This window comes from Ornithodoros turicata, chromosome 3, assembly GCF_037126465.1.
Source record: "Ornithodoros turicata isolate Travis chromosome 3, ASM3712646v1, whole genome shotgun sequence".
In the NCBI taxonomy this organism is placed as follows: Eukaryota; Metazoa; Arthropoda; class Arachnida; order Ixodida; family Argasidae; genus Ornithodoros; species Ornithodoros turicata.
The window spans coordinates 57,272,606-57,289,654 of record NC_088203.1 but is presented as its reverse complement, the minus strand read 5'-3'; the positions used below and the strand labels follow the sequence as shown (position 1 = coordinate 57,289,654).

General features: G+C 43.8%; 1 protein-coding gene across 2 annotated transcripts in view; it reads right to left on the bottom strand.

Moving 5' to 3' along the window:
* Positions 1 to 17,049, bottom strand: part of LOC135388491 (plancitoxin-1-like) — a 137,758-nt gene that overhangs the window by 36,947 nt on the left and 83,762 nt on the right. For both annotated transcript variants that reach the window (XM_064618069.1, XM_064618068.1), the window contains one exon: positions 14,030 to 14,102. In XM_064618069.1, the coding sequence (XP_064474139.1) occupies positions 14,030 to 14,102 (73 nt within the window). The remainder of the gene's footprint in view (positions 1 to 14,029; positions 14,103 to 17,049) is intronic.

Below are 17,049 nucleotides of genomic sequence, written 5' to 3'. Positions count from 1 at the left end.
ACATTTTTCGCTACCAGATTGCCTGTCCAAAACAGCTACGACTGCATCAATGTCACTTCACCAATGAATTCCTTCAGAAGTTACACGCGCGTGTTAGCACACCAAGTCGTTACACGTCTGAAAAATACCTGACGAAATCGGCAGAAGAAACATATATGCTTTATTAGAGCTTGCAGTGATTATCCTTTTCATGCAGCACATCACGCAACACCATACAGCTCCGTCGTTACTCCATTTTCTCTAATAGCCTCGTCCCCAGTAGTAGCCGAACCAGCCGAACCTCTGAAGCGTTGTTTTCAGTATTCATACGCGTAGTTATTTACGCCTCTAACTTAATTAAATTAATAAATAATTGAGAGATACATGCTGAATACCACACAGAATTGCATAAAGACTCGTTATTCTGGAGTGTGACCTTCTTAAACACTGATTTTCTCACGTAAAACCATGCTTAACACTGGACTGCATAGACCCATTGTGATTTATTTTGACAGTTTGAATTTGAAAGGATTGGAATTTGAAGGGTGGATTTCTTAGCATGGATTTCAAAAGTTTTATTATTAAGAGTGGGTAACAGGGTACACCCCCCCCCCATCCCGACAACAATAGAACGTGGAGATGTAAGGTCTTTTTACGACTTCAAACGCCCCAAGGATGGAAGTAATTGATGTTGGGGGAGAACCGGTACACAGGGTGACGATAAAATTCTCTCCACACACACACCTCAAACCAACGCGTTTCTTCTTTACACATTACTATCATGTTTCAAACTTAACAAAATAACTCAATCGAAAATATTTTTGAGTGTCAAAACAGACCAAACAATGCTATATGAGGCCGAACTGTTTACATCATCATATGGACTCAACAAGACAAGCAGGACGAGCGAAAGCTTTGTGAAGCGTCTAAAGCAACCGTGAAAATAAACAATTCCACAGCTGAAAAAAAACGAGTATGAGATTATTTTCTCTATACATAGCAAGTCAATGAATGTTCAAATGGAATCTTGTAAACTACTCCACTTCTTTGCCAATCAACCAAACGAATTTGATTAAATTAGAAGGAGAAAACATAATTATTAATCATCTTTTCCAAATCGTACGGAGATTCATAGAGATGCTCCCCAAATGCCACAGTCGAGGCCTCTGTTGGAATCAGCGCGCAGACGAAATAGTGTTCTCACATATATTTCTTGTAAACTGTTCTAACTTTGCCCATCATCCAAATGAATTTGATTTCATTAGAAGGAGACAATGCAGTAATGTTAGACAAACACCTAGAATGGCTTAATTTAGAACTCGTGAAAATAGATGATTATCATCTATAACAGTCTTTCAAATTCAAAATAGTATGCAGATACACATAAATACCCTAAATACTGCAATTGAATCCGTTTTCTTTTTTCTTTTACTTTTAGAGAATCAGCATTCAGAGGGAATAGTGTTCCTACACAAAACTATTGTCACATGTTGACATTGTCGTTAAGGCATTTTTCATCCTTCTTCATCGTCGGAGATATAACGTCTCCACGAACGCACATCATTCCAATGCAGTTGCCTCTGCAAGTTTGCTTCAGTTTTCGCGGGGCTTTCTTGGCGCGCGCTCCTCCTTGGGCGCAAACTATCTTGCTCCAAATACCTTCCTATCTGGAGCGGAGGGTACCGATGGTCGGAACTATCTTTGGTTACCAGTATCTTCCTACGTCTACTACTTGGCTTAGTTGGCCTAGTCTTCTTCTTCCACTTCTTGCGGAGCGATACGACCCCCGTGACACCTCCGATATACTAGTGAAACGCGGTATGCTATTACTCGAGGAGATCCGTACCGCTAGTTTGAATACAATATCACCGCGCATGCGCATGAGACGAACGCCGTACTGGGTACCCTATCGGAGACGCAAAATGGTCTAGTAAAACCTAATGGTATTGGTGCACCTTTTGAGTCCCTGTTGAGCTTGACTGAGTCGGTGTCTAGTTGTATATTTGTGGGAGAGCACCACGAGTAGCATAATCGCATAATCTGTGATATCCTGCTTAGAGTGCCACAGTACTTTTGTAGAATATAATTGATTTAACTAAGCAGGTTGATTTACGGTTGATTGATTATTCACCAATGTGGCAATTAGCTTAATTCCTTCTTTAGCAAGGGGTTCCCACACTTGACATTCCGAGCATATCCAGCATGGTGATCAAGTGCAGTAGTCAATGGCGGATTGATTTTAGTGTTGAAGACATTTGTCACGACTCTCTATATATGTAACATAGCTGCTGTGATTTGTACATGACAGAACAACACGCTATCAATTGTTTTGCACTACACCCAGCCTTCTGACGACAAAAAAGCCTTAGTACGAAGCGCCTTCGACTGTGACGTGGTTGTTAGGTCAACCACATGATAGGTCTCGTTAGCTGTCAGTTTCCAAAAAGTGTGAGGGTTACGTATGTTCTTGAAGACATAAAGGTGGGAAAAAACACTAGCTGATTTTTTCGTGGGATAGAAACATGGAATTTACTAGCTGTCGGGAATTATAGTGCTCAGTCTGAACAGATCAAGTAATGTGATGAAGTCAGGAGGAATGACACGTTAGCTGCAGTGTTAGAAGAAAAGGTACGAAAGAGGCACTAAAAAGGTACCACGTGTGGCTAAAGTAACATATTTATACCTTACTATCAGCGCCTACGCTCCGCAGCACTATGAGTAAGTTATGGAGGTTATTACCTCCAACGGCAGCTGCTGCAGTATGGTCAGGTACTCTTATTACGTGTACACTTTCAGAGCGTTTTGTGTAGTGTTACTTGTGCAACGTGTTACCACATTAATTTGTGGTAATGTTGGTATCATTTCAGTAAGCTGCAGTTTCAGTAGAAAAACACAGTCGCTAACACCCCTTATTAAAATGATGTTCTAGTTTCTATACAGGACCTATAGAGAATCTATCTCTCGTGTCTAGTGTCAATCTCATGCATAGGAAATAGATAGAACCTGTATAGGGGTTTTAACTGGTAAACTCTATTCACTATCTGTACAGGATTCAGGAACTATAGGAATGTACAGACTTTCTATGCAGTCCGTGTGGGGAATCCACGAGGACGTTGCTGCCCACGCGAGTACCGAAAGAGAAGGAGGAATCGTGAGTCAGGCACTCGGGGCTGTACCTTCGTTCAGGCAGTTTGCTTCCGCCATTCTGGAATAAAGTGGGACTATATTCATGACAGCGGGTCTCCGAGTTTCCTTCCTGTAACATATATTTGTTGGTGCCGAAACCCGGGATTCTGCTGCCGCTCTCCTCCGTCAAGGAATCACTCGGACACCGCTGCCATCTTCGCCATCTTCAATGAGTCGTCCACAGAAGGCTCGTACCGACCTTCGCGTGGCGGTGACACGGCTCCTCAACAAGTTGGAAAGCCTGCACATCTCCGATAATCCAAAGCTCAGCGAGATCACCGATAACGCTCATCTGCTGGAACAAAAGGCTGGACAGTCGCGAGAGCTGGACTCCAAAATCCAGGACGAAGTCGCCGATGACGCGTTCGAAGGTGAGTACACTGCAGCCACACGTTACCACGACGATATTTACCTCGCCTTGGCAAGAGCTCGTCGCATAATCGCGCCCAGTCCTGCCGTCGCACCCGCTCCTCGTGAGCCTCATCAGCTTCTATCCAGCATTAGAACGGTCGCTCTTCCGAAGTTGCAGATCCCCACATTTGCGGGCAAGGCAGAGGACTGGCAAGCGTTTTGGGATCACTTCCGAACCACAACTGCTAAGCTTTGCCCAGAATCGAAAAGTTTAAATATCTACTGTCCTACTTGTCGGGTCCAGCGAGACGTTCCGTCGAGGGAATTGCCATCTCTGAAATGAATTATGACACGGCGATCACGACTTTACAGAATCGATTTGGTCGACCAGCGGCGCTCGTAGATGCTCACATCGACAAGCTTCGCAATTTGCACCCTGTATCCTCGGCCAGAGATGTAGAGAAGTTGCGAGAGCTCTACGACACCATCATCTTTAGAACCAGTTGCCTACAGAATCTTGGAGTTCCTCAGTCCCGTTACGCCGTCGTGTTGCACCGCGTAGTGATGCGTTGCATTCCGCAAGAACTGGCCGTCGAGTTTCGCCAGCGACAGCTCGAGAAAGCGCCATCAAGTCCTCTTCAGCCGCCAGGCGCTGCGGGGCAGAGATGTCAGACGAACGCTCCGAAACAGTTTCGAGCTTACTGGCCTTTCTTCGCAGTCATATCGAGAGCAAAGAGGATTGCAAGCTTGCTCAGCGTCGTGTGTCCCAACGGGAGCCGGGAGCAGCGACCCTGTCCCTCCCTGGAGCCGCCTGCCAGTTTCCTGACAGCCCTCTCTCTAGCAGCTCGCTCGACAAATCACCGCCCTCCTAATTGTCCGCTGTGTAAAAGCCCCTCTCACGCCATTCAAGATTGCCACGCAGCTGTGTCTTCCACCGACAAGCGTAGACTTCTCTCAGCCAAACGTCGCTGTTTCCGCTGCGGCAAATACAACCATGTCTCACGCGAATGCCGTTCCTCCAGGTACCTAACGTGCTCCACCTGCGGCGAGCATCACCATTCCCTCCTCTGCGACATCCAACGCGCCAGTTCTGAACGCTCCTCGCACACCCCCACCACGACGGCTACGTGCACTCGTCCTGCCACGCACGTCCTCCTCCAAACCGCTCGCGTATGGGCACCTAAACGGCAAGCCAACCATCTCGTCCGCGTGCTCTTTGATACCGGCAGCCATCTCACTTACGTTCGACAGGACCTGTCCCGCAGACTCGGTTGTCCCGTCCTCGGCCGAGGACCTCACCGTGTACACTTTTGGGCGAAGCAAGGCTCCTACCAGATACCACTGCAGGAGGGTGGCATTGTCCTTGACCAGTCAGCACGCCCATTGTCCCCTCATTATAGAGGCCCTCGAAGTTCCGGAAGAGTGCTCTGTCACTACCCAGCCTCTGGACTTACTGGCCCTCGACAAACTGCGTGACCTAGGGCTTGCTGAGGCCGATGCCCTGCTTCCCGATAGCGTTGCCGACGCCCACACCAGTGTTCTCATCGGATCCGATATTTATTGGACCCTCGTGTCAGGCAATATTCACCGTCTCACCCCTGGTCTCACCGCAGTCGAAACCCGCTTTGGATGGCTAGTCCAAGGAGCCTACCCCGTCTCCGCCTCAGCCTGTCCTGCCGTCACTACCGCGCTCTCGTTCGCAGGACCGCCATGTGAATCCGACATTGACGCGGCCGAAATGTGGCGATTAGACGCCATCGGAATCACCGATGACCCCTCCGATCCCATGCACTTGCATCCAGCGTTGGACGAGTTTGAGCACCAGGTCGCCAAGATAGGCAATCGTTATCAAGTTCCGCTTCTCATCAAGGACTCCTGTTTCGACGAACTAGCGGACAACTGAACGATTGCAGAGGCCAGACTCTCTTCGCAGCTTCGTCGGTGCGGTGTGTGAGGTGACTCGAGCGATTCATCTCGAACTCGTCACCAACATGACCGCCCCGGCTTTTCTTCTCGCTTTCCGCCGTTTCGTCGCCCGACGCGGTGTTCCATCACTTGTATACTCCGACAATGCCCGCACTTTCCACCGATGCGCTCACCTCCTCACTCCCCTGTCCACGGAACCCGTCCAAGATTTCGCTAGCAACATCCGCATGATTTGGAGGTTTAACCCCCCCCCCCATTCCGCCCCCTCGTGTAGTGGGTGGTGGGAGCGCATGATCCGCACGGTGAAGTCATCCCGAAGACTGACCCTCGGTCATAGTCGCAAGACATTCGAAGAACTCGCCACCATCCTTCACGAAGTCGAAGCGGCCGTAAACAGCAGACCCCTCACTAGCGTATCCACTGATCCTCAAGAGGTGCTCCCTCTTACCCCGTCTCATTTCCTCGTCGGGAGTCGTATTGCCAGGCTGTCGCTTCTCGAGAACGTCCAGCAAGAGAGCACGCCCTTGACGTTACGCAAACGGAGCGAACGACGCCAGCAAGCCATTGAAGTGTTCTGGAACCGCTGGAAAAGGGAATATCTCCTCCAGCTCCGTTCTGTGCACCAAGGTGTTGGCGAATTTCCTACAGCTCTGAAGCCTGGTGATCTTCTCATCGTTGAAGACGACCGCCTCCCACCATTGCTGTGGAAAACCGCCATCGTTGTAGCCACACACCCGGGGCGCCACGGGATCGTCAGGAGCTTCACTATCAGACTCGTAAACGGAAGAGAAACGTCACGTCCTGCTCAGCGTCTGTACCTGCTAGAGGCCCACGAGGACACCACGGCCGCCCCCGGGAGGATGTTGAGAATTGGCGAAGACGTTTCTGCCCACACTAGTACCGAAAGAGAAGGAGGAATCGCGAGCCCGGCACTCGGGGCTGTACCTTCGTTCAGGCAGTTTGGCTCCGCCCCTCTGGAATAAAGTGGGACTGTAGTCATGACAGCGGGTCTCCGAGTTTCCTTCCTGTAACAGTCCGTATAGAGCTTATACTAAGCACGGAAGTTCATATTTATGGAAATGTGGTACTTCTTTTTTTGCTTTGTTTTTGCTGCACATTTGAAGAACAACTAATATATATGATATGTGCACGTATGAACGCGGATGTAAATGTTAATAGCAATATTGTGACTTATCGCTTCAGGCAACGCGAAGGCATTTATTGATCACTTCTTAATATTGCACTTGACACACTGCTGCTTCTAAACTGTCAAAGGAAAGGGTACCAAACGTATATGTATAAAACAGGTAAACCAGGACTGAAGTACCATTTTTGTACCTCTTTCAACTGTATATACCACGTTTGAACCATGTGCAAGGCAGAGATCGTGGCAGCTAATTGTAGAATACGAGGCTCCATACCACGCGCAACGTGCAGCACCATATTAATTTGTTGTGGAGATTGTGTTGATTTAGTTCCAGAGTAATTTAAATAATAAACACACTCCTTAATGCAGTAATATATTAACCAGTTGGAGGAAGTATTTTTGGTGGCTGTTATTTGCTCCTGAAATAACAATCTATGCGTGCTGTCCTCACTCGTGCGGTCGCATCTCAAGTGAAGACGGCTCCACATATGGTCAAATTTGGTTGCGTGCTGTACTAGTGTCTGTTCCTCTGCAAGCACGTCACCATTTGTTTACTTTTTTTTCGATTTGGTGGGTGGGAAAACACTTCTCTCTGGTGTCGCGATGAAATAGATGGAATATTCCTGGTTTTTGAAGTACAAGAGAGGGTTATCGAGGTACTGCGTCGGCTAGGTTGAAACCATGCGTAGCCTACGAGTTATCGAAGCTGTAAGCTGTATCGAAAATGAAAGGAGATTCTATTCATATTGTGTAGGACGTGTATCTATTTTCCTGTATAGAGTTTCTATTGAAACTGGTCTCCACATATATATATTGGAAATGGTTTAGGATTAGATAAAGGCTGTATAGAATTCCTATAGCTTTTGTACCTGCCCTGTGTAGATTTTTCTATACAATTCCTATAGAATTTAGAAACATTTTTTATAAGGGATAGTTGAGAAACGATGATAAGTGCTGGCATGATGAAGTTGCCCGTAATGCGACGATCCGAAATGGTCGATTTCCAGACTGGCCGGGTTCGTAGCAGCTCCGGGCGGGTTCGACTTGGACGTGGTCAAGTGAAGAGACAACAATTTATGTACAAGTCGATCCAAGACAGAATTCAGTTACGAAGTTCAGAATTCGGATACGCAAAACCCCCAGCAACCTTCTTAAAAATGGTTTCAAACCTGGGTGTCAATGGTCACACCATTCTCCGCCTACACTATCACGTGATCACAATAAACCAATCATTGTCAGATAAAGCGGTCAAACTCACTTTCCCAGACTTCTAAACCAACTAAAAGTCATAGTTAATGCTGGACGAGTGGGCCAATGGCAGTTCTCGTTCCCTCTTTCCACGTTACACATCTGGACATCCAGATTTCAAATAATGATTCTGAGAAAGGTGTGTGGGTGGCAAGATTATCTACCTTCTAAGACTACACAGGAGAGCTCGACGCTTGTAGCCAAGACAGTGGCATGCACACGTAATTTACGGGTGCTACGTTATTTACGGGTACCACAGCCACCCTCACAGAAACGTGAAAACGCGGACCAGATGTCCCGTTCTGGCTGTGGTCAAAGCTAAGTTCCTTTGGAGACGCTTCCGTTGTTTCCCTTGTACACTTCTCTTTTTTTCTACATATAGGGCAGAGGTTCCCTGTCTTTTCCCCCGAAGCGGGCATGTGTGTTTGGATTCCTGGACACTGCCAGTTGACCGCTCCTGCCCTTCCGACTTACTCGAGATACCAATAAACACCCTTTCGGGTGACCCTTTCTTCGAGTTTTAAGTAAATTTCGTTCGGAAAATATTCGTAACTTTTAATGTCCACGACATAGAGAATTCGCATTATGATATAGTTGTATATAGAAAATATCAATCCATTCGATTAAATTCTCTGTTATCATGAAAGAGTGCTCGTCAAAGTGAGCGAGCTCAAGCTTGCGTATTGTGAAATTACACATTCTACAACACTGTTCAAATTTTAATTAAAATCTTACTGGTGTGTGGTGGTCACCACTTCTCCTGAATGTGAATCGAAAAATTTTAGCATTTAAGCCACAATCAAATATCTTGTATGGTATGCGTGACCATATGCAGAACGTTTTAATCTATATCTTTTAAAAAATGCAAGAAATACCGTGCAGTTTTGGCTTTGAAAATTTAAAGAAGAAAATTAGCTTTAATGTTGAGTTTGGGTTTTACAACGTTATGAGCTAAAAACTTATAAAATTAAAGTATAGCGTTTCCATTTGTAGTGCCCTGATGCTATGACACTAAAATAATGTGATAGTTCTTCTGTATGGCTAGGGGAAATCTCGAGTATATTTTGTGAATTGGATCTATGTTTATGTGTGACCTGCGCTGATCTGGTTATTATAATTAATATAACGTATCTTCTATTGTGTTTATGCATAACGCTCATCTTCATTGTATATTGGTTAAGCATTTCTGATGGCTGTTGTGTGATCCGCTTATCCCAAAATCTGATTGCCACTTGGAAATTATTTCGTATACGTTTGTGTGCCGTGTGTTACGAAGATTACGTGATTAGAAATGCAGACTTGGCCTGCACGTCATGCTCGTAAAATCTTTCGTTTGCATTGTGGCATCTGATAATAGATTCGCTTTTCGCGAAGACTTCGTAATATCTCGCAGGTACTGAACCCGAATGCGATTGTAAAAGTTGTCGCGAACGCTTTGACTTATCCCGCCGCAATCAGTTATCTTGTCTTATTTCCCGTTTTGCCCTATCTTGGACGGCTCATTTTTCCTATTCAGTCATACAAACGGACAACTGTGTTGACGAAAATATTTATTTATTTATTCCGCAGTCCAATCGGGTTGCTTGTCAAAGACGCCTTTTCTTCTTCTTTTACTACGTCTGGGCTAGTGCAACTGATTGAGAAATATACATGCACTGTGGAATTTAATTCATGAAATATAATAAGTTTTCACAAGAGATTAGTGATGTATCATGCCTCTAAATTTCAATGACCGATCCTTCTCCGGCAATTCTATCCTTCGGGTGTTGAACTTGTACAGAGTGCTGTCGAGTAAAACCTATTTGGTGGTCAGGTCTCATTCCATATGAGAATTCTTACACAAATTGTGGAATAGTCGTTTCTTTAACAATCTTCAATCTAATCATAAGCTGTTTTCAATGTGATGCGTAGAATTCGTTATAATGATGACAAAGATTACATTTATTGTTTCAGTTATACACTTGTTTATTTCGATAAATTACAGTTCTATTTCAATCTCTGAAGTTTTCGTTTGTTGTCTTCATTGATGAACTCCGAAGACATTAAATAGTTTATTCTGATTGTTGGGCGCTTGAATCCAGCGTTGATTAACGCAGGCGCTGTGTTGTCGCCATGTTTGTATTGCTTCAACTTGCACTTTGTCGCGATGAACTTGCACAGTCTCTTATTGATGTTTCCTTTCTTTGTATGAAGACTCTTGAATGGCGTACAAGAGAGTATTAGATGGAAATCGTCCGGTGGTCCACCACAATTGATATGTTTGTTGAGTTTCAAAATGTGATAATACATCAGACCTTGCACAACAATATTGAACTTCTGCTCATTCGACATCGTTGCAGAGACAGGTAGAAGAAAATAATTGCGTTGCCGTGGTAGTGGAACATATCATGTCATAAGATTTTATGTACTTCCCATCTCAGATATGTGTAATTTCAACAAATCCGTAATGAATCGTGCGATATAGACCGCTTGTATATGATAATTTGATCCGACTGCTTTCTTGATGAACGCAATGCCCATTGCAATGATTACAGTTACATCTGGTCTAGTGTATTTCAATTCTTCGTTAGCAAATCTCAAAAACTCCGCCATCAATCCCAGTGGCCCTTCCGACGTTGCTGTGCAGATATTTTTATAAGTATTGTAGATTCTGCATATAAATTCTTGCACCTCCAGTTCTGTAGCTTGTACCATATCTCCGAATACGACCATGTCTAGGACGTATGAAAATGCAGCGATAATGAAATCGTTTCGCGGCTCCTCCTTTTCGAAGCAGTTTTTTATCATATCTTCCCATAACTTATGGTATCGAGTACAAAATATGTCCATCTTTTCAATGTAGAGCAATTGTCTCTTCTGTTTTCAAGTGCACATCTACACTTAATTAAAAGCATATCTATGTTTATTTTATTGATTAAAATTTTATTATCTGGTTTAGAATGCTATAATCTCCACCTGTCGTGAGAATTATTGTTTTGATTTTGTTTCAAGTATTGACTCGATTGATATTCTATGAGTTCTGAACTTACTGCCTGAAATAATTATTGTCTTGTATTTGTTTCAATTGTTCACTCGATTGACATAAGTAAGTACCTCTAAGATGGGAATGCCTCATAACTCTGAGTTTCATTTCACATTTGATATTTCTGTGTGGTTCATTAGAAATTTCTATTGCAAGATATTACAAAATTCACGTAATTAAATTTGTTTCTCGTTTTTGATTGAGTATCGTTGCTACCAATTAATAATTTGGACTTTCTCACGTGTTCAATAACAATATCGCAACTCTACAAACTTCGTCGACTTGACAACCACTTTGATGAAAGATTTCCGTCTCAAGGAAAGGATGCCAAAAGATAGTGATCACCGCGAGTGATATCGACATCTGTTTGCGCTGCACAATAAAATATATCGCCTTTGAACTCTATTACCTGACCTCTAGAGCGCCCCGTTTGCTGGACGAAGTAATATAGCCTCTAAACCTTTGAGTGATAAAGCATGCGCGGTGCTATGGTCACATAGATAGAGACATAAAGTCTCCCGGCTTTGAGGAAAAGAGTGAAAACAGTGCATATTTTCTACGTCTTGGATACCTCCATCAAGGTTCATAGTGTTTGTTAGAATGAAAATTGTATATTGTTCGATTTTATGATGGTTCAATGATAGATTATTTTCCTCTGTTGTTGTTTACGTGTCGCCGCGTGTTCCTCTGTTCTTCAGCGTTAAGTCTGTGCTATAGTGTTAAGTCTGTGCTATTTCGCCTTTTGATAGATTGATTAGCTATTATTTCTCTATGTGTTGGATGGTGCGCAGGTTTGGCTCTCTATTAATTGTAGCTGTTGATTGTGTTGTTTCTCGTTATTTTCTTACGTCTAAGCTGTTCACTTAATAAGAAATTAAACGTTGAGTAATGTTGCAATATGAAATTGAGATTCCCTATTGCGCTCGAAATGTTATGACAGATATTCACGGTATTGCAATGATGGTTCGCACGTATAGGAATACTAGACTTTTTATAATACAACTTGTAATTTGATTGTAATCATATTGATTAAGAATATCATCTTTGTAGTGGTATAGATTTTATTTCTTCATGTGTTCGTGCCGTTCGTGTTCCGTGGTCTTCCATACATCTATCGGCACCCGTCTTCAATACATCAGGGCAGATATAGATCTGGTTGTTGGCTAGGAGCGTGCTATGTGGTGAAGTTCATTTTTAACATGTTTATTTTCTGATGAGTTTGATTTTTTCTTCTGATTTTCTGAATGATAGATTACTCTGTTGTTTTGATTAGGAATATCTTCTTTGTAGTGGTATAGATTTTATTTCCTCTTGTGTTCGTGTCGTTCTTGTTCCGTGGTCTTCCATACATCTATTGGTACCCGTCTTCAACAAATCAGGATAGATATCATTAGTTCTGTTTGTTGGCTAGGAGCGTGCTATGTGGTGATGTTCAGTTTTAACATCTATTTTCTGATGAGTTTGATTTTTTCTTCTGATTTTCTGAATGATAGATTACTATGTTGTTTTGATTAAGAATAACTTCTTTGTAGTGGTATAGATTTTATTTCCTCTTGTGTTCGTGTCCCATAGTCTTCCAGGGTCTCTGCTGTTCACAGTTAATTACATACAACTATCAGAACTTCCCACTACTGCACTGATGGTTCTCACGTATAGGAATATTAGACTTTTTATAACACAACTTATAATTTGGTTTAGAATCATATTGATTAAGAATATCTTCTCTAATTAAATGTGGTGATCGTTTCTCGTTTTGATATGGTGTAGCTATTATTTCCCTACATGTTGGATGATTGGTTCTATATTAATGCTATGTGTTGATTCGAATTATTTCCTTATGTCTGCGCTATTCACTTCAATAGAAATTGATTAATTGTGTCATGTTGGAATATTAAACTTAGCTATTGTGCGCGAAATTATTTACATCTATCAGATTCTCACATCTCAGACTTTTTATAATAAAACTTGTAATTTTGATTGCAATCGTAATGATTAAGAACATCTTCTTTGATTAAATTACATTTTGCTGCATTTGTACTGCATTTTAATTCATTGAAAACTTGTGTGTATGATTAGAGTTAATAAAAAATATTGTGTTTGATCTGTGATACCTATTCAATGCTATTGCATCATGCCTGTAATAAGTATATTGTTTGTTACGGGTATTGTATTGTGTTTTTCTGCTTCAGGTTTTTTGGCTGGGTTTCTCTCCACCACATAGAGTCACAGCATAATTCCTTGCACTATTGATTTTAATAAATATATTTTCACTTGTACTTTTTGTGTATGTCTATCCTTTGCATGTCTGTACTTGCATGTAAACAGCCCACTCCGCAACTGTTGTACCGGAAAAAATTTCTGAGGGAAGTCGGCCCTAGTGGAAAAATGGTGAAAGAAGTCGGCCCAGGCTGAAAAATACGCTACGATAAGCACACGCGCAGCCCTCCCCCCGCCGGTAGCGCTCGGACAACACTCCACACAGAGTCACAGCATAATTCCTTGCACTATTGATTTTAATAAATATATTTTCACTTGTACTTTTTGTGTATGGCTATCCTTTGCATGTAAACAGCCTACTGCACACCTGTTGTAGCTGAAAAAAAATACGATTGAAGTCGGCACAGATTGAAAAATGACGAAGGAAATCGGCCCAGGTTAAAAAATGTGAGAGGGTAAACGCGCACGCAGCCCTCCGCCCACGCGCCGCCCCCCGGGTGCGGGAAAAAGTACGCGAACCAAGTCGGCCAAGGCTGAAAAATTTTGAAAGAAGTCGGCCCAGGCTGAAATATGTGAGAGGGTAAGCGCGCACGCAGCACTCCCCCCGCCGATAAGCACGCGGACAACCCTCCGCACACGCGCCCCGCGGGGAAAAATACGCGCAGGGCTCAGGGCAGGGCCCAGGGGTCCATGTCGTAGTTTAACATTGTCGTAGTTTCACAACCGCTACCCATACTACTCACGAGAAACCAAATGATCTTCCTTTAGCTATAACCTGAAGATGCAGTATCATTTATATCTTAAAATGCATATGCCCTGGACAAACTGTTTATATACAAAAGGGTATATATTTATATACCTTTAAGATGGCTTGTTGCAAGCACTGATATGACTGCATACTACTGTGTAATGTTAATGACAATCACGACTAAGAGGTCAACATTACAACTTACCTTTAGTGTGACCGCCCCTTGTCTTATTGTGTGGAGGCGGTGGTTGATCGTTGTACACTATATGCATTATATTCTACACAGGGAAGAAAAACGCGTGCAAGGCAAACGAAAAGTGAGTTAGATATACAATCAATGGCGAATGAAATGAATGTCGGCAAATACAGAGCAAAAGATTCTTCTGATATGGTGATGATTGACGAAGAGTCGGATCGCTTTTCTCAGTGCAAGCTGTCGTTAACTATCCGCTCTATATAGGTTAACCCCTTATCATTCGAAATCATCTGCTCTGCTCTGCCTCCGTCTGACCTATGTACACAAAACCACAAGCTAGCGGTATAGAACATACCACATATTTTGCACGAGGGACAAAAACTAAAGTTCGGTGTAAATTATGCTCTCCGATTGGGATTTCAAAAAAGGACGTGTGGTCCAGACTTAAGTTATTTTTGGAGAAAATACGCACTCCAAGATGGTTTGTTATGGCACCACGCACTTCTGATCTTGCAGATTTATATTTTCTCGAACAGAGAACTGCCCGAAAAGCGTCCGTGGCATCAACTTCAAATCATACCCGACATGCAGCAACCTATCCATTTGTAATTTAAAGCTCCTGTTACCCGATGTGAGCACGATTTCGTCAGAGCATTTTTGACAAAGGAATTTACTAGACCGTTTTTTACCAGCTGGGTGTAACAGCTCTTTCTCGGAAGGTTCGGTTTTCCGTTTAGTTTGTCATAGACCCAGCACAACCCATTCTCAAGCTTTACTACGCCACAGTGACATTCAAAACCTTAGCTTATCATTAAGATGGAACTGTTTCGTGAACACCAACTCAGGAGCAGAAACACAAATAGAACTTCGCAAACCTAGCTCAGGCCGATTTTGGAACGAGACACAAGAACTAAATCGTCAACAAACCTCGCTACAAGCACATCCCCTGCCTGACAAGAGTTTACAGACGGACATTGATTGACAGGCGCCTCCAAGTTTTCTATCGAGAAAAAATACCTGACAGTGATATCTGAATGAAGGAGGAAATTAGCTTCTACCACGTAATCAATCTGTAATCATAACACGTATGTGCAATAGCCATTGCACTATGCACCTAGCACAAAAGAAAATAAAAAGGAATGATCGGCAGCGCAGCGTAGCCTGTGTGCCGCACTTGCTTGACTATGTCAGTAATAAAACCATGGATTGGAACCTGAGCTGAAACCGAATCGAAGACCACTAAAAATCGTTTTTTTTTTTACTGAACCGGAACTGAACCGAAATTAACCTGAAGCGGTTATTGGTTCGCGAAACGGTTTACGTAGGATGCTTGATTCAGCAAGCCAGTCCTACAGTGCTTCTTTTACAAAGCCTGTAACGAAGTTTCAGTGGTTGCAGTACGTTTTGAAAGCCTCATCTGTAGAAAGATCAAGTGCATTCGTTCGACAAATTCACAAGCCGAAATGCGCATCAACGAGTGTTTAATGCGGTAGTGATTTCCTTTCAGTGTACCTAGTTTCCTGGGGCTGCCTGAAGCGGCAGGCTAGATGAGAGTTTATCGTTGTTCTTGCTTTTTGAGATACCTTATGTGAAGCTCGTACCCTTCACCAACCACAATATGAATCTAGTACAAAGTACTGCCTCATTCGGCGACAGAGCTCATTCGTACAGTCTTGGGAAGTAACGCAGTTACAAGTAAGTAGTTACAAAAAATGTAACTTGTTACTGTAACTAGTTATTTGTCACGAAAACGTAACTTCTAACTGATACTAGTTACTTTTCTCAGCAACTAGTTACAGTAACTAGTTACTTTATTTCGAAACTGTATATTTTCACGATAATTTTACCCACTTCGCATTTCTTTCGCAACGCGATAGGCCTGTTGCGCTGGGCCAGGTGGCGCAGCGTAGCTTGGTTGTCAGCGCCGCTAGTAGCGACCTTTCAACACACGGCCGCTCCCTAGCAGACGGCACTCAGTCTACATTGGCTAACTTGGTGTGGCGTTATCGTGTATCGTCTGTTTTCCGGATAGAAAAAAGTCAAAAGGATCGACAAATTCTTTCAAAAAAGTCGCTGAAACATATGTACAATGCGCGGCACGATGTACGAGGGGCGTTCAAGTCAAACCGGGACTTTTCATTTTTCGCTAAAGTAAAATGAACTTACAGGCGAGAAATTAGTTTTATTTTTCAACGTAATCTCCAGCTGCACTAATGCACTTGTCCCAGCGTTTCACGAGGGCTTGGATGCCAGCAGCGTAGAAATCCTTACCGACGCGATCGGACCGCATTCTTGACCTCGTCGTCGCAGCTGACGTGGCGGCCCCCAACGCCTTCAGTGGCCCGAAGAAACGGAAATGGCTGGGGGCGACGTCCGGACTGTAAGGGGGATGTGGCAGCAACTCCTAGCCAAGTTCCTGTAAGGCACGTGTCGTGGGATGCGCGGTATGCGGGCGTGCATTGTCCTGTAGGAGGAGGACTCCTTTGGTGATGAGGCCCGGCTTTCCGAAACTGGAGGTGTTCATGAATGATAGTGTTCAACGTTCCCACAGAAAGGTCCGTCTTTCTCGCCAGTTCGATACATGTTATCCGTCGGTCCTTGAGGATCAGGCGCTCCACAAGTTGGACGTTCTCAGGAACTCTGACGCTGGGCTCTGAGCCGCCCCGGCCGGGATCGTCCAGGACTGATGTACGGCTATCTCGGAACCGTTTGCACCACTCAAACGCTTTGCTGCGGCTAAGTGTACCGTGGCCATGCTGGACCTGAAGTCTTCTGTAAATTTCAGATGACTTTAGGCCTTCATTCACGAGAAACCTCACGGCAATTCGCTGTTTGATGTGCGCGCTCACCTCGTTGTCGGCCATCTTGTCTAGCACGTGTCTTCTGTTTTGCACAAACCTTGGACCACTACGTGGTGAACGAGGAGGCCTGTCGCGTGTGAAAATTATGAAAAAGAAGTAGCGCGAGCCATTTGTACACTCAGGAGACAGAAAGTCCCGGTTTGACTTGAACGCCCCTCGTACATATGT